Raw genomic sequence first — 18,383 nt, 5'->3', positions numbered from 1 at the left:
TTAGTATTAAGTCATTACTGTACATATGAAGGAGTTTTTTTGTTGAGTGTTTCATGGTATAGGAAGAAACAAGTGGGTTTTTTTTTTTCTATGAAAAGTCACAAAGCGGGAGGCCGTATGATAAATAACTTCCAAGTTTGTGAAGGATATGTTTTACAGGAGACTTGTAGACGGCAACGAGGTTGAAAACTGAGCATTTTGATTTTAATCAGAAGGTATTTATAGAGAGAATATGTCAATAAAGGCTTACTACAGTAAAGACATGAGCAAAACATTTCTGTTGTTTTCAAGGAGAGCGTAAAGTGAAGCTTGTTTCTTCAGTAATACCTTTTTAAGGGATGCCTTCCTTATTAGGGGTGCTTACAAAATGCTGGCTGGATAACGTTCAAGTCAGCAGTGTTTTCCCTTACTGTACATATCATGAATTATATGTATTAAAACTCATTTTTAATTTACATTATCTAATCTTCAAATATTTTGAGGAATTCAGTTTCTGACCATCAAAATGAACAGAAATAGTAGCTTGATCTGTATCACTTTCTGTACAACAAATTACTAAAAGGCTATCACTCTTTGAACTGGATTCCTGAGAAAAATGAACTTTTTCAAAGATATTCTAATTCATGCAGATGCACCTGTAAGGGCATAAAAAAGGCAACAAATAATCCCTAAAGAGACGGAGCAAAAGTAGTTAGCGAAGTGCGTCGTCTCCCCCGCCCTCACGCACGCACGCACACGCACACACCTCCTCTGGTTTATGGCCCTTGAAAACTAGTAGAGACAATATAGTTTCCTCTCTCAATTACCAAAATTGTCTTTATTTGTAATAGGGGTATCCTGTATGTCCTAGGGTTTTTTATGCTATTGTTCACTCGAGGCTCATTTGGCACATTGAGCAGAACTGATAAAAAATTCATCATAAAAACAAAAGCCTTTGAGACGAAACAGAGGATTTTGCCGGAACAACCCCCCCCCCCCCCCCCCCCCACACACACACACACACACTCTTTTCTCCTCTGACTCTGGTGGGTCCTAATCCAGGGAAAATCCTCCTTTAGGCTTTGCGGAGATCAGACAATGGGGGAAGTAATGTCAAATATTTGTCCCTGGCAATAATTCACGCCGTATTTGTTGCATGCGATCGTGTCATTGTGTTTTGTTTCCTCCGTCGGATCATGCAGCCTCTAATGTGCGTCCTTCTTGGGAAGTTGAGCCTGCCCCTGGCACCGGGACTTTTGCTCTTTCTTCCCTCTGGCGTCTTTGCTTCTAGCTATTCACCTTTCCTTTCATTCACTCTTATGGATTACTGGGAGCAGTCCACAGGGAGAGCTGTCCAAATATGTTTGTGTTGCCAAAGGAGAGCATCACCTACTCTTGCTCCTGTCTTTGGTTCAAGAGTGTGTGTGCGTGTGTGTGTGTATAGGAGTGAAGCAATGGTGAAATCACTAGAGGTCCAGCAGGACAGCTTGTACTCATACCCTCTGGGGGCCCTTTTTTTTTTCTTTTTTTTTTTTTTTCTTGGGGCCGCCTAGTCAGCCTGGCTGCTCAGATGTGAGGCGAGTGAGGCATCAGCCCTCAGGAAACATCCAAGCTGCGACCCACAGGGAAAACAGACGGATGGGACAAATGCACCAAGGCAATTCCCAGCGAATAATAGTAGCTTTTCTTTGTCTCCTGGCACAAATATGAGCCCGAGCGCACTCGGGCGACTGAGACACAGCAACCTCGAAGGGAGGGACGCTCGCCTGAAAAGTAGACAAGACCTCACGGTGACTTCCAAGGCGGCTCAGGAGAGAGCGAAGACGGTTCGGAAGCACAGGGAGGCAGGGAGAAAGGCAGAGACAGTACATTAGGAATGAATTATGTGGAGAGAGCACTTATCCAGCAGCAGTCCTCTGAAGTGTTTGTACTGTACGCCTCAGATCTTCATTGTATTTATTCTAATGTTTAAATATTCATGGTAAATCTTCTCATATTCAATTACCGTTGCACGACCACAGCATGCAGAGAGAGTGCTTTCTCCCTGCCGCCAGGATGAGCTCACTCTGTGTGTGTTGTACTTGTGTGCGTGTGTGCGTGTGCGCGCGTGTGTGTGCGTGTGTTTAGCTTGTTCCCCGGAGCGATCAAGCCTTTGTTATATTGGAACCAAGCTCTGTAATTGCTTATATTAGTCGCTGATCAACGCAAGACCTCAAGATTCACACACACACACACACACACACACACACACACAGTCATGCAACCAAATGTATTCACCCCCGCATGATTCCTGACAGTCTTTTTATTAACCACCAAAGCAGGAGACAGAGAGAGATTCATTACATCACAGGCTAACAAAGACACACACCAGAGCCTACAGAGAATACCTACGTTTGTGCCACGTTTGGTTTCACGTTGACGCTCGATTAAGTCAGGTGTCCGGGATGCGTCCTGTCATGTTTCTTGTCTAAACCTTGTGTGTTTTTTCTTATCAAGAGACTTAAAGTTTTATTTATGTATTGTTGTTTTGTGTTTTATTATTATTATTTCAGCACTAAACGAGCCAACAATAGACTACGGCTTCCAGAGATTACAGAAGGTCATCCCCAGACACCCTGGAGACCAGGAGCGATTACCCAAGGTACGGCGCCTCTCCACTCTACTCGTGTTACCGTCCTTCCACTGCTTGCCCAGTGAAATGATTCCACAGGAGCTTGACGTGGTATAACTGGAAGACATGAAATGTATTGAAAACTTCTTGAGTTTCATAGAAATAGCAAAGGGCGCTGTGTCCTCACGCGCAGTGAGTTCTTCGGAGACAGTCGAACATGCAATGCAGACTACAGAATGCACAAGGTGTCATGGAGCAATTCCTTTCATAACTATTCTTACCCCTTGAAGTTTTTTCATAAATTGCAATGTATTTTATTGGGATTTTCTGTGATAGATCAACACAGAGTAGTGCAAGAGGAGTTGAGGTTGCACAGAAATCTAAAATTTAAAAAGTATTGCATGCATTTTTGTTCAGACCACTTCACCCTCACACCTTTTAATACGCCGCCCTTTGGAACATTTGGATATTTAAAGTCCGACCAATTTGTAATTTATTCTCAGTTTAAATCCTGTTGTTAAATCTCAGTGAAATTCTGAGAATATTAGTGATCAAACTCTTCCCTCAGTTCAAAATGTGACTGCTGGGTCAATTGGTTATTGTGCGTAGTCGTTTGTCCTGTATTGCTCAGTGTTGTCCTGAGATGAACTGGTCACTTAATTGAGGTTTAACATCACCTCTCGCCTGATGACCACTTGAGATAGGAGCCAGCAACCCCACAATAAAAAAGTGGGATTAGAACGGTCCAATCAAAGTCCAGACTTAAGTCAAATGGCGACCAATCTGACTGAGTTTAAAGAGTGAGCAAAAATTTCAACTGTGATTTCAGAGAAAGGTGTTTCAATCGAGGTCATATAATATGCCATATTTTTAAAGATTTTGATCTTTTTTTTTTTTTAAACTATGTACCATTTTCCTTCAACTTCACATCTGCGAACCACTTAGTGTTAGTATGTCATATAAAATGGAAATGGCATACTTCTAACAGGACAAAATGCAAAAAGTTAAACAGCTCTGAATGCTTTTGCCGGGCACTGTTTATGGAGATTTTCCGCAGAAGGAGATAATTAACAGGAACAACAAATAAAAAGCAGCTCCATTTATTCTTCCACCGAGTGTAAGGTCATTTAGACTGGCAAAGAGGGGTAGGTGCGGGGAGGAAAAGAGGAATAGAGGGAGGAAAGGAGGCTGAGGCAGAAGCAGGTTAGGTGATCCATCATAGCTGTCCAGTCCTACCTCCTGCTGGGTCAGTGGATCGAAGTCAACCCCGGGTGGACTTTATTACTTTCAGCACACATCCACAAGAGCAGCGCACACTAAAAGAAGTGYACACGCGCACGTGTGCACTGGGTGGAGGGAAGTGGCCAGGAGGTAGGGATGAAGAGCTCAGGTAGATGCAAGAAGGAAGATAAAGAACTTCTTGCTGATCCTGGCGGAGTGTCTGGTGGATGCGCGACTTGTCCCGTTGAGTTCTGGTCTTTAGCCTATCAACCCCCCATATCTCTCTAAATGTCTTTGTATCCATCCATCCGTCTCCTCTTCCCACTCCGGCTCGTTCTCCCTCACTTGGTGGTGTCTCTTTCCTTTCTAAATGAACAGCGGTAGCTGGCAGGCCCGCTTGTTCATTTCAGAGCTATTGATTTGCGCCTTTATTGAGGTAATAACACTTTGTTGACCACACTTCTCCCAATTGTTGGCCTCAATCATCTCAGTTGGGCAGGAGACGGGAACATGCAGGCAACTTCTGGATCTACATACAGTCACATTGTCTCGACAAAGTATTCATAGAAGTTGAAAATGTGCACATTTCCCATTAAAGCTATTAAAAGGTTTGTTCATTCTTGTGCACAATAGTTTGCACTCAATCTGATTAAAAAGACGACGTCTTAAAAGATCAGTTTTCAAGTTTTTTCACAAATTCTCAAGTGCCTTTAAGTTTGGATTTAAATTGAGTCATTTATATACTTTGATCTAAACTGTCCCATTGTTTAACGCATCACAATCAGGTTATTTCTTAGAAGCAATTATTGAAATACATTTTATTTAGGAGTGTAACTTTTACTTTGAAAAACCAGGATGTATTATTTCACTTCCACTTCATAGGTACCATATTTTCTGCACTATAAGGCTTACCGGATTATAAGGCGCACCTTCAATGAATGGCCTATTTTAAAACTTTTTTCATATATAAGGCGCACCTCATTATAAGGCGCATAGAATAGACACTGCAGGATAGGCTGGAGTTACGTTATCTATCCACTAGATGGAGCTGCACTAAACGGAATGTCAACAAAATACTCAGACTCCTGTCGCGAGGAGAGCCTTCTGCGACTGGGCTGGGGCGTGGCCGGACGATGGTCACCCTTCTCCGTTCGCGCACAGCATATTCGTGGAGAACATGGTGCTAAATGACCTGCAGACGACCTGATTCTAGACGGTCTGTAGGTAGATAGGTCAGTCAAACTTTATTAACAAACCAGCGTTCTGACAACTATCCCAGCATGCACCGCGCACTTCTTCTTCTACGGGCGAAAATGAAGTCGGCGGCTGCTTACCGTAGTTGCTAGACCTGTTGTGGCTCAATATTGGTCCATATATAAGGCGCACTGGATTATAAGGCGCATTGTTGGCTTTTGAGGAAATTGAAGGTTTTTAGGTGCGCCTTATAGTGCGGAAAATACGGTATAAGTAATGTCGTATCAAGTGTGAGTAATTTTTCAAGGCACGGTTTCTTTGTCAAACCTCCTTTGTCAGTTTGTAAAGGGATGAAGAAGCTTACTCTGAGCATGTTAACAGGGGAGCAAGCAACCAGACACCTCACACACACACACACACATACATGCAGTGGTGTTTTCATATCTTGGGGGGACTTTACATTGACTTCCATTCATTTTCTACAGCTTAACTTTTACCCTAACCTTACCCGTCACATACCTAACCCTAACCAAAAGTCCATTCACACCTTAGCCCTAAACTTAACCCAAAAATAGCTTTTCCCCTCTTGGGGAGCAGGAAAATGTCCCCACAAAGAGTAATAGTCCCCACAACCCCACATTGTAGACAGAAATAGGTCCCCACAAGTATATAAAAACCAGGTTCAGACACACACTCTATGCTGTAGGTAATAGCCAGACTGTGAGAGCGACTAGGTAGCTGGACAGCATGGAGTTCAGCAGAAGCTGTGGGCGTCTGGGTGTTGCTAATGAGTGACCGGCCCTCCAGACGGGGGCCAGGCTCTGCTCTGGATCAGGTTCCCCTTCCTGTTGACGTCTCTGTGGGCCCGACTTTACGGGAAGAGACCCTTGCGCCCAGGAAATGGTCTCCCCTTACAGCAGCAGAGCTAACCACATTTATCTGTTTATCAGAACGACTCTGGAGCTCGGCCTAATCGCGTTTAGCCACTGGACAGATCCCTGGCTAACGAGAGGCTGATRGGCACAGACGGGGCGCAGGACCACGAGAGAGTGATTAATAGAAGAGGGAGACGAAAGAAAGTAGTTTGGAGACACAGGTGGGGAAGGGAGCTCGGTAGGCCGAGCTCCAGAGTGAATGCGCAGACGTTAAGTGACCGAGCGCTCACGTGTCCTCCCGGAACACTGTTAACACTCCAGCTGCAGATCTGGTTGGGTCCTAATGCCTCACACTTCCCTCATTTCCCCCCTCTTCTTCTCCTCTGCCTCATCCCTCTCTTTTCCCTCCATCCGTCCATCTACCTATCTAGCAATCCCTGGGAGGCGTGTGGCGTGGAGGAAAAGCAGAGAGAAAGGAAAGGCGAAGAGCGGCGCATACATACTAAAGAACCACTTACCTTCCTAGGGCCTCTACATCTCTCAATCACCTGAAGCAGGCCTCCTCTCTGGTCTCCCCCTCCTCCCCCACTCTGCCTCCCCCCCCAAGATAGTGCTAGTAATGGGAGGTTAACACAGAGGCAGCGCTCCCATTATTGAGTGAATTTAGCACCTCGGACAGCGCTCTACAATCTTTATTGCTTTGCTGACCCTCTCGTCATGTCTCGGGCGTGCTCGACAGCTTCCACATGTGTGCGGCTGTGCGCGCGCGTGTGTGTGTGTGTGTGTGTGTGTGTGTGTGTGTGTGTGTGTGTGTGCGTGTGTGTGTGTGTGTGTGTGTGTGTGTGTGGGAGTGGTGGGTGGAGGGGAGGGGGAGTTTGATATGAGGTCTGATTGAAAGGCGGTGTGTCACGGAACAGAGAGCACACATGCTTCGGGGCTTGTTCACAGCGAGGGATACACTCAGGAGAGTATAACGCACAGCGTGTGTGTGGAAAAGAAAGAGGGAGAGAAAGAAACTAGAGGGAGGCGGGGAGGGCGGAGGGGCGGGGGCTGCAATTTTCTGGTTGTCGCACCTCCAGCATATATCCTGGCCCCGGCACATTAACTTTTAAAAAGGGTTTTGTAGGGCTGTAGGTGTCTCCATCACATGCACACACATATATAACGACTGCCTGGAGTCACACACTCATCCACTCAGGGAGGGGAAAGGAATAGAGACAGAGAGAAGAGAGAGGGGGTCGGTGGCGGCGGTGGTGGTGGGGAGGGGAGCGGTAACACTGCGTTAGGATAAATGTTTGATGTGGGAAATTCCGCTCGGCGGTTTTCACCTGAGCAATGATGTTCTACATTTATCACACAAAGTGGATGTGGGGGCCATTCACTCGGATCATTACCGGGGTTAATACGGGCCAGGAGACGAGAGTGTTGCCACTGACTGGGGGTGGTTGTGTAGCCGTCAACCTGATGATATGTTGTGTTAAATGAAATTGATGCGTGATCATGCGCACCGGAGTCACAATCCATCAGTGACAAGAAATAAAAAAAAAAGAAAAAAAGGAGGGGAGTAGATGCAGAAGATGGTTGACTGATAGAGAGATATAGGCTCATGTTTTATTCACTGATAACAGTATCTTCCCTCTCCTCTCCCAAACTGCCCTGGCTGGTAACAAAGTGCTGGGATAGGCCCATTTCTCTTCCTCACCCTGCCTCTGTCTGCTCCCCCCCCCCCCTCTCTCTTTGCCACTCTCTGTTCTGCATTCACAGCATAATGTAAGAAGTGAAACGTAATAAAAGTGACTGAACTCTTTGAGCCGTCACGCTCCTGATCAATCCCCTTCCTCTCTCTCTCTCTATGTGTTTGCTTGTAGGAGGTGATTTTAAAGAGAGCCGCCGACCTGGTGGAAGCCTTGTACGGGATGCCTCACAATAACCAGGTGACACAACCACACTGACACAAAAACACAAGAATCCATACGACGATCTGAGGTTCTCATGATAACCTAAAGGAGACGTGTCGTGGTTTCATGGCCTTCTTGTATTTAGGCATAAAATTGAAATACAATATTATCTAATTACTTTTAGCATGAAAGTGGATGGTGCTCGTTCAGCTTCCTTGACATGACTTCCCATCTTTTCCGCAACTGTAAATATTTCCTGATAGGCTCGTTTGTTTGTCTTGGAAGCATGGAAAGGTTTGGTTGCCTACCGCAGCCAGCTGAGTGAAAGTGGGGGAAAAGGCAGCGCTGCGTTACTCTTTACTCCATACAGCCAAAGAAAACGCCAGTCTCTTCCTTACTTTAATGGTTCATTAAAAGAACCTTAAACTGCAGGAATGTTTCACAGTTTCTCTTGTTTAATTTCCTGTGAATCAGATGCCAAAGAAAGTTTCGAAGAGATTTAAGGTTAGCAGAGAGAAACGCTAACCCTCCACTCCCCTCCCCCACCTGTTTCTTTGCTCTCTCTGATGGAGAGTCGTGCCCTGGTCTACTAAGAGTGAACGACTTGCCACTCCAATGCTATAAAGCAGACAACTGCAGGCTAGTTACCTACATGAATATCCTGACTAAACTACCAACTACTGTTTGCTGTACAGCTAGAAGGCAGATTGTTCTCCACAGCAAACACTTTAGTGGATTTTTCACTGAAGTGGAAAAATAAACTTATTTTTGCTTAAGTCAGTGTATAGAAAACAAACAGTGAAAGAAATATCATAGGTATTGGCATTAGAACTGTAATGCCAATACCAGAAATAGAAATTGTTGTTGCTTTGCGTTTTCAATGGAAGTCATTATAACATGTAAGACTTTGTAAAAGATTTTGCGTTAATACTGTGATGTAGTGACGTTGTTATCGTACTGTGTCTCATGCTAGATGTGGTGCAAATGGGAATATCTCATCTTTTTTTATCACAGACTAGGAGAAAAGCTGAAGAAGTAAAGTGAAAACTAACTTTAGATGGTAGACAGGAGTAATAAAATATGAACTTTATAAAACGGGGAGGAAAAGTCATTTTTCTGTTGCTTTTAAGAGACAAATTATTATGCTAATATAATGAAATTGTGAAAAGTCGTCTTTTTTTTTGTTTTGATACTTTGAAAATTCCATGCCGTATGAGGGCTTCATAAAAATTATCTGATTTTTTGCTGATTTAAACATGCATGTACAGAAACAGACAGCAGATTCCACACTGTCGTAAAGGACCGTTAAATATGAACAAGAATCAAGCTAAAATATAAAAGTATGTGGCAAAAACTAGATATGGTGTTGCAGCTTCGTTTGGATTTATGGGAAAACATTTGAAGCGGTTGCCAATTTGAAACTCACAACGCTCAGAGAAACTCAAGAGCTGCATCTCAAACTCTAAATGTCTCACTTGTCAAAGTTAATGACAGTAAAATCACAACGAGCCTAAACAAATATTAATGGACAAAAGACTTCTGAAAGAATGTCCATTGGTCAAATAAAACTAGTGTTGATGTATGACTGACAGTTCTGTGATAAGAGAAATAGAAACTCGACATATCAGCACAAATATCCCTTATTAGCCTTTAAGCATGGTGATGAATGTGTGAGGATTTGGGTTTATTTTGCTGTATACCAAAGTATTCTGAAGTCAAAAGTAAAGTTTGTATGTTTTTTGAAATAGATGACGTGTGATTTTTTTTTTTTTTTTTTTTTTTACATTTGAGTTTAGATTAAAAACATTTTACATACTGGCAAAAACTGATTCATTTCTATGACGCGCTGAGATTTAAGACTCTATAATTAAAAGAGGGTGCACTTTCTAATTACCACTGTAATAATTGTCTAATTCCTTTCCTATTAGTAACCAGAGCTGGTTTCTTTTTCTTCCTTCTGGTTAGGAGATGATTCTGAAACGAGCGGCGGACATCGCAGAGGCCCTCTACACGACAGTGCCGCGGGGGCACAACCAGCTCGCCAGTCTGGGCAGCAGCTCCGTCCACGCCGGCATGATGGCCGTAAACTCCTTCACCGGGTCGGAGGTGGCACAAACGGCCAATCAGGGTGAGCGGAGCATAGCGAGAAATGGTTAAAGCCCGACACGGAGGGAAAAGTGACAGGAGTCTAATTTATTTTCCTCTTTCTGAGGCGGATAGTAAAAATGAGTAGTGCAATGGAAATTTTATTTTTCATGTGGGAAATATAGCGGGGGGTTGATTTAAGAGCGTGGAGCATTGAAGAAAACCTTTAAAATGCGGGACAGGGGAAGGAGAGCGGGGATGGCGGGCGGCAGTGGGAACGAGGAGGGGGGGAAACTCGAAAGGAGCAAAGAATGGCTGTGAAAGAGTGAGGAATGGAGAAAAAGAGAGTCATGGATGGAGTACGATAGAGAAAAATGAGTGGGCCCTTAGGGTGTGTATATCAGACTGGGGTCGGCCCTTGTCTGACAGAGAGAGATGTGGGTGCAGTCAGTGGTGATTCATCACATGTATCAGGGGAGCGAGAGGAGAGCGGATGGACCTGCCTCTGGATCGCGTCTCAATAATTCCAAAGAGCTTCTTCTGCCCTCCGTCTTCATCTGGAAACATCTGCAGCTACAAGGCAAACAAGGGAGGTCAGCTGCTTATCTCATAGACCGTAGCTTGTATCATGTGAGGTGAGAATGGGGGAGAATGGATGCTAATTATGGAAGAGTAGTGCGCTGGAGGAAAAAAAAAAAGACGACGGTAATAAAAAAGAAAAAAGGAAAATACTTTCACTTCCAGCTGTTTTTCCTCCGGCGTCAGCATGTTGAACCTGAGAAGTCTATTCATCGTCTTCCTTACTACACTGTCCACCTTGTACTCACTCCTTCAAGTGAAGGAGCTCTCCAACCTATCAGAAATACAGGCTTCATTCTTTATAAATTACAGCAAGGCTGTGGAAGCACTTTAGTGTTAATTGCCTTGTCAATGCATCTAAAACTGGAGGGAAGCCAGCGGGGTTAAAGGCCTCTTGTTTCAGTTGTCGGATCTCTAATATCATTCTTCTTCCACTCTGTTCATTGCTTTCGCGCTTTGCCATATGTTGTGTAAGAGGTTTTTTTTTTTTTTTCTTAAGAAATCTTGTTGGCTCATATTGCTGCATTCATCAGACTTGTACGGAGTTGAGTACTTGGCAGGCTTGCATGAAATCTTTCTCTATTTTCCCTCCATCTGCTTTACCATCTAACACAAATCTTTCTGTCTTTCCTTTTTTTTCTCCCTGTCCATAGGTTTCAGTAGAAGCACAAGCAGTGTGTCCCCTCATGGTTATGTCCCCAGCTCCACACCTCAGCAGGGCAGCTACAGCTCTGTCTCCACTAGCATGAATGGCTACGCTAATTCTGGCATGGCAACCCTGGGCACTTCACCCAACTTCCTCAATGGATCAGCAGGCAACTCGCCCTATGCTAGTGAGTAAATACATCACATCTTTCAATCTAGAGAGGTGGGAAAATACTGACCTCCCCCCCATCCTCCCACCTCACTGCCGCCCAAAAAAAAAGATTGTTGAGGCAAAAACTTCAGTAATTATTTTTTTTAAAGAAAAAAAAAACATCCTGGTCATGATTAGACTGCTAACTACTTAAGTTTAGGTGAAACTGTCATAGGTAAAAAAAAAAAAAATCCCAGATAAGCCCCCAAATCTGTAGCAAAAAATAAACAAAAAAACTGCAATATAAAAAATATATAAAATAAGAAAAGAAAAGGAGCAAAAGAAAAGGAAAAAAAACAAGAATCCAAAATGGTTGTCTGGTTTAAATCCAAACCCAACTCCCAAAATTGTTGTGGCAGAAAGATTAGTATTGAGATGGGAAAACAAATCTTGTATTTTAGTCTGACATAAACAGAAAAGAAACTGAAGAAAAACTAAGAGTGACCATGTTTATACAGCTAGTTATAGGCCTCTGGACTCCTAAAATTGTTGCACAAGAAGCTTCAGTAATGCAACAGAAAGACAAACTTGCCCAAGTATTTACTAAGGAAAGCAGTGAAGAGAAAAAAATAATTTCCATGTCCAGCATGACCTTCTGCCCCCTTTTAATTCTCAATCATTTCCACTTCTTATTAAAAATTAAGAATAAAATGTTTTATTATTATTCTCATTGTGGTTTCTACCCAATCAGTTATTTCCTACGTAACAGAATACGTTTTTGAGACAGACTGAGAAAAAAAGTGAGATCAAGAGTTGACTCTGAAGTATTACAGTTCAGCTGGGTCATCTGTTTCTTTAAGGGCAGAGTCAAACACAAATCCCTGGTTTATTGGCCAGGAGAGCATATCACCTAGCACCCCCCTTCGAAATACACACACATATCCGGCCCACTTCTGTGCACACACTTTCACCCCCTACATTAAAGACCCTTGATTAAATCAATAAACTAATTGCTAGAGAAGCAATTCCATTTCAGCTCTTTGATTCCTGAGTGTTAACAAGTATTTTAACAGGCTCATCGGCCCCACACAGACACTTTCAATCAATGGCCCCTCGGCCTGCCTTTGTAGGTCCAATTTTCATTAATTGATTAGTTAGGCCCCTTCATAAATGGATTATGACTTTATTGCAAAGGATTTGTCAGGAAGAGCCATAAAAGCTAAGTGTTGGATAATAACAACAATAAAAGCAGACGCAGGTATCAGAGGGCAGGTGAAATACGACTCAGCTGATTGTAAAATCACTGAGGGGGAAAATGCTGTTAGTGTATTAGCAGACAAAATACAAACCTGGCAGAAATGAATGGATGGGGCAGGTAAAGGCGGTATTTTTTATTTGTTGCTCATTTTTGCGCATTCTTGTAAATGCAACTGAAGGCTTCAGTTTAATTGCAGTTTCACGAAAGTTTTTGAAGCTTTGCTCAAAACTGATCTGCTGTTGAATCTAATAACTTTCTACCATTAAAGCTACACGACGACATGAAGCCCTGAGATATTTGAGTTCCTAATGGCTCATGTTCTATTAATACAATATATTTTACATTATATTTAAACTTTATATGGGTGACTTTTTTTTTAGTCAGTGTTTAAGTCTAAAGAAGTCTGAATCATTGGTTTAAACCAGCTGCAGTGAAGGTATCATTGCTAACTTTGGCTAACTTGCAGAGGATAAAATCCGCTCTGATCATTAACAAAGCAGCTTATTTCCATTGATGACCTGTATTCAGAAACTTTGGACACTTTGTTTGAATGACAGCTCATTAATTTGCATAATAAATTATATGATCTATAAAGTGATTTTCTTATTTTTTCAGCCGTTAACAAATTTCTCGCCAAATGAAATGTTTGCTATCGCTAATCATTTAAGAACTTCATAGCAGCATTGCCATCTTAGGCACTTTGATGTGATAATTAAAACCCTTCAAGCGACACATTTTCAAAAGAACAACGAGTCACAAACCCAGCATTGTTTTCTGACGTAAAAGCACCTGTCTTTTTTTTTTTGTCCTCTCTGCTCATTGAACATGATGCCGAAGCACTCACAGGCAGCCCAGTCTTCACACAGCTGCAGTCAGAGCGGTAGTTCCTTAAACCTCCACAATCAAACTTGAAATGAATCACTCATACATGACGCCTCTACTGGAGAATCAGTCGGAAAAAAACATTTCTAAAAACAAAAACTAAGCAACTCACCAATTGTTTTTTGGTCATCTTTACCAGTCCCCACTCCAGATAGAGGAGCAAAGTTTGATTTGTGAAATTAAAAATGAAACCAAATACACAGATGAAGGCTTATTCGTGTTTCTGAATATATTTAGGATGGTTTATGCATTTTTTGGCCACACCACAGTGTTATTCCACTCTCCTATTGTTTTCATTACAATTATATAATACTGCAAGTGATGATGTCAACTTGTGTTTTTTGGATCTCCATTTATTTTTCTTAAGAGATAGCAAGATGCTTTATAACAGATAATAAAAAATAGCTAGTAAGCAGAATAAAAAAATATTTTTAAAATGTGGTCACATTAGCAAAACCAACCACTACCTTATTAAAGTTAAGACATTCAACAAATGTGAATGTTGGGGAGAAAAAACAAACATATGTGTTTAGATGTGGTTGAAAACATTTAATTAAAACTTTTCAACCAGAAATGTTGCGACGGCCACCGGGGCAGAACTTAACCCAAACAAAGCATGTATAACTGCTCCAACTGTGGTGAAGATATCAAAAGTCTCAATAGATCTATTTTTCCAGTGAGCAGATGCTATTCTCTTGTATTTTGTAATTGCTGAAACCAAACTGACTCTTGGATTTGGGTGGAAATCTCACAGATCTTCTGGATTAAACATGATATTAAAGTGAACGTCTCCAAAAACATTACGGAGAAGTTAAGGAGATGCCAACCTTTTGAGCCCCGGATGAGTCATCAAAACAGACTGATTAGAAGAGAAGGAAGGGAGCTCTAGGTTGTTTGCTTTCACGTTTACCACAAATGTCCCATTACCCAAGTAACTGCACAGTAAAATACAAGGCTGGTAAAAACAATCTGAGTCAGTTGATCTGAGTTCAAAACATTATCCCTCCTGCCATCATCCATTGACCAGTCCCTTTCTGTTCATCCCGTTTGCCTGTCCTCTGCCCTCGGCCTTCTCTCTAACCCCCCCGTTTCTGTCTTCAACTCTGTCTGCTCTTCCCTGCCCTTCCCCCTCTACGGTCCCACATAAACACGCCTTCCTGCCCGTTTTTCCTCTCTCAGTCGTCCCATCCAGCCCGACCATGGCGTCCTCAACCAGCCTGGCGTCCAACTGCAGCAGCTCCTCCGGCATCTTCTCCTTCTCTCCGGCCAACATGGTCTCCGCCGCCGTCAAGCAGAAGAGCGCCTTCGCCCCCGTCGTTCGGCCCCAGAACTCGCCTCCTCCCACCTGCACCAGCGCTAACGCTAACAGCCTGCAAGGTGAGCTGATAAGCAAAGCCATTAGCAAGAGAGGAACTGCCTTTTTACTCTTACTGTGCATCTCTAATAACAGGTTCTCACTTTTACTTACACTTCTTCATCTTATCCTCCCTTTCTTTCTCCTCTTTACCCTTTGTTGTCCCTCTCTTTGCCTTTCTTGCAACCTCCTACTATTCCTCCCCTCTTTAGATCAATCTTTTGTGGATTCTAGCAAGTACTCATCAGCCAGTTCTCTGCAGGGCCTGGCCTTCTCCTGAAGTATGTTATTTATCTATTTCATTTCTTCCCCTACATATTTTTTTGTATTCTACATTCTTACATTTCTGGTCAGAAGCTTTTTTTTTCTTTTTTTTTCTTGAACTTGGGGCTTTTAATGATGACGTTTGTCATTTATGCAGATGATGAGTGTGTGTAAATTTCTGACCGGAACCGTTTCAGCTGGTCATTTGCAACATGTCACACGGCCTTTATTTGTTTTTTTTGGGGGGGTGTTTTCCCTGCTCTTTTTGGTCAGTCTTGATTTGTCAGTGTGACTGTGCCACACCATATGTGTTGTATTTCCTGTTTTCATTTCCTGCTTCCTGCCTCTGCCCCCGGTGGGTGTCTCTCTGGGGAGGAGCAGGGGAGAGTGTTGAGGTTGTAATGCCACTGCAGGTCATTCTGTTCTCCCATTTCCACTGAATGCAGCACACTGTCCATTCGTCTAGGCAGGATGTTGTACAGCGTTGAGATCCTGAAAGAGAGAAAGAGAGGTAGAGATGATGGATGGGAATCTTTATCAGAGCCCCAAGCTAAGCACTTCCTCGCTTCCTCTGGCGGCGTTGATGAGCGCTGACCACAGTGACCCGAGACCCAATGGCCACCGCGTGCTGATCGCACACGCACGCACGCACACACACAGTTCTGTTAATCCCAACAAGCCAGAGACTCTTATGGAAGAACCAGGGAATTAGTGGATTGAAGGGAGAGTGGGGAATCAATACGAAGCCAATATGTTGTATGAAAAATTCCTTCTTGTGATGGCTTCTGTGTGAGGGGGAAATGAGGAAGGGGGAAAGGGAACTTAGAGGAAGGTGTCAGAATCACACTGATAAACTCAAATATTACTTTTCCTTGAAGTTTAATTTCATCACCTCTGTGGTCACCGTCATGTTTACGTTGCTCTCCGAAACACAGACTTCTCTTACACGGTTTAACCGCTAACAATTAGCTGCTAACAGCTCCGAAAGGCCCGCAAATAGCCGGACCGCGTTGTCGACGTACGCCAAGTTAGCGGCTCGGCAGAGAAAGAAATGTTTTCATTCCTTGGCCTGGAAATGAAGAGATAATGAGGCAAAAAAAAAAAGTCTTTGTTCGCCAGATGCCAGAGTGACTTTCTGTTATGCGACTGTTTTGATGACAGATGAAACCCAGCAATCATGTGACTGACCCCTCTCTCCCTTTCTTCCTCCTTTTACCCCACTTCTCTCCTTCCTTTTGTTTTTCTTTTTCTTCTCTCTCTCTCGCCAAGCAGCAATCCCTGGGATGATTGTTCCACCCATGTAGAGAATGTGGGAAGCTGGAGATTTTTGGGGAGAGCGTTGAGAGGAAAAGGCACAGTAGCGGAGTCTGGCGAGCCTCTGCTGCTCTCCAGAGCTTCAGTKAAGGAAGCAAAGATAAGACGCTGGACTATAAAACTCAGGCCTGTCCAATGGGATATCATCGGAATTGGATGTGGAAGAAGATAAAGGGGACATATTGAGCCTTTGTGATGTTTCTTTTTTTTGTTTTTTGGGGTTTTTTCCCCTTTTTTTTTGGTCGAATTAGTGTAGCATCTCTGACACCATGTCGGATGGAGTGTAAAGAGACTGATCGCTTGCCCACAGTGTGACACTGACCTCATGAAAAGAGCATTTATTTATCTTGATGTTTATGGCTGGAAGCTTTGGGTTTGATTACGGAAACCACACCTCCCATACCTTCCCCCCCACCACCCACCCACTCCTCGCCGTTTTGCGCCCAGTACCGTCCATGAAGTTCTCCATTTGACTCGCACGGGTCTGCAACACAATACGCAAAGAAAATCGTAGAAGAGAACCAATTCCACCATCGATATTTGCTGCTAATTCTCTCACAAATCTAAAGAGTTGTCCTTTAAAAATACCCCCACCCGCCTTCTGTGTTTTAGGTTCCCTTCCGCGTTTTGTTTGTTTGTATGAATTTTTGATAAAACTGTGAGGATTGAGCTGTTTGCAATATGCTTTTCTCTGCTTTATCGTGTGAAGGAAAAGGTGAAGATTTTACCTTTTGTTTTTTTTCTTTTCGTTTGGAGATGTTAGTAAAGACTTGAAAAGCCGGAGGATGCGCGCGTCCAGCCAGCACTGTTACTGAAGGAGCCTAGCAATGATCAAATTTAAAAAAAAAAAAAAAAAAAGTGTGATATATGTGATATATTTTTGTATATATTAAATAAAAAGTTGACTTTTGTTCCTTTTTTAAAAAAATAAATAAAAATCTGGCATCTCGTTTCCTTTCGCGGTAGCTATAGTTTGGGATGTGAGCATTAAAACGTCTTATGGCAGCTTCTCAGTACAGACAATAGATTTTTTTTTTCTGTGTTGTCAATATCTCATCTGCAAAACACGGATTTGGATTCGAAAAAAAGAAAAGGGGGAGTCCTGTAAAATATTCTATAAATAATGTATTTATCCTGTGTATGTACATTGACTTTCACCATCGTTTAGTTGTGTTGTGTACGTTTAATGCAAGTAATTGAACATATGTCACAGTCTTTTGCTTTGTTACTGTTGTCTCCCACTATTTAAATGTGACTGTTTTAATTGATTTTTTGACTGTTTTCTTTTTTTTGCATTGATAAACTTCTTTTGTTTTTCTCTCATTCAAAACATGCCATTGTCTATTTTTGTATTATTTGTAAGTTAATAAAAACAAAATCTGTTTTTTTTTTTTTTTTCTTATAAAAATGTTTATTGTACGGCAAAAAAGTAGCATCTTTACAGAGTATTTGGTTGAAGTAGATTTTTTTAAGAATATAAACACACATTAATATATACTGTAAATCTATATCTTTTTGTTTGAACCTTCGAGGCTTTTAGATGGATACTGTTCTTGATCTGATAATATGCATGGGTTCATCTCTTGAATGATTGCCTTGTGTGTGTGTGTGTGTGTGTGTGTGTGTGTGTGTGTGTGTGTGTGTGTGTGCGTGTGTGTGTGTGTGTGTGTGTGTGTGTATGTGTGTGTGTTGGTATGCGTGTGCGTGTGGAAACCAAGAGACTTAAGGAAACGTTTGGTTTATTCTTTTGTTGTGTTCTCTTTCTTCCTCCCTTTGTTCCTTCTTTTATGTTATTTATGCCTGCTTACATCTACTATCTATATACTCTTTCTTTTTTTTTCTGTCACTGTAATCCTTACCAGCAGTCTAGATGCCTTAACAATGCAAACCCTTTTTCTTCGTTCAATCACATGTACAGTTTTCTACCCTTCACCACAACTCATGTTGCCACAGAGGAATTCACGAGAACTTTGGGGACAAAGCACAAAACCCGCTCTGTTCGGTGCTGAAGCCAGACTAGAATACAAAGAGCCATAACTCAACGATCTCACACACCCCGATGTACTATAATGC

General features: G+C 42.5%; 1 protein-coding gene across 1 annotated transcript in view; it reads left to right on the top strand.

Moving 5' to 3' along the window:
- The window catches only part of LOC103470973 (transcription factor COE1-like), a 75,444-nt gene extending 58,046 nt beyond the window's left edge, over positions 1-17,398 (top strand). Inside the window, exons 10-16 of the mRNA XM_017307000.1 lie at positions 2,532-2,620; positions 7,749-7,814; positions 9,744-9,906; positions 11,096-11,275; positions 14,558-14,755; positions 14,945-15,013; positions 16,269-17,398. Coding sequence (XP_017162489.1) covers positions 2,532-2,620; positions 7,749-7,814; positions 9,744-9,906; positions 11,096-11,275; positions 14,558-14,755; positions 14,945-15,012 — 764 coding nt within the window. The 3' untranslated portion in view covers position 15,013; positions 16,269-17,398. The remainder of the gene's footprint in view (positions 1-2,531; positions 2,621-7,748; positions 7,815-9,743; positions 9,907-11,095; positions 11,276-14,557; positions 14,756-14,944; positions 15,014-16,268) is intronic.
- The last annotated feature ends 985 nt before the right edge of the window (positions 17,399-18,383 follow it).

This window comes from Poecilia reticulata, linkage group LG10 (genome assembly GCF_000633615.1).
Source record: "Poecilia reticulata strain Guanapo linkage group LG10, Guppy_female_1.0+MT, whole genome shotgun sequence".
NCBI classification, from domain to species: Eukaryota; Metazoa; Chordata; class Actinopteri; order Cyprinodontiformes; family Poeciliidae; genus Poecilia; species Poecilia reticulata.
The sequence above is the reverse complement of the archived record's forward strand: the minus strand, read 5'-3'. Positions and strand labels throughout refer to the sequence as shown.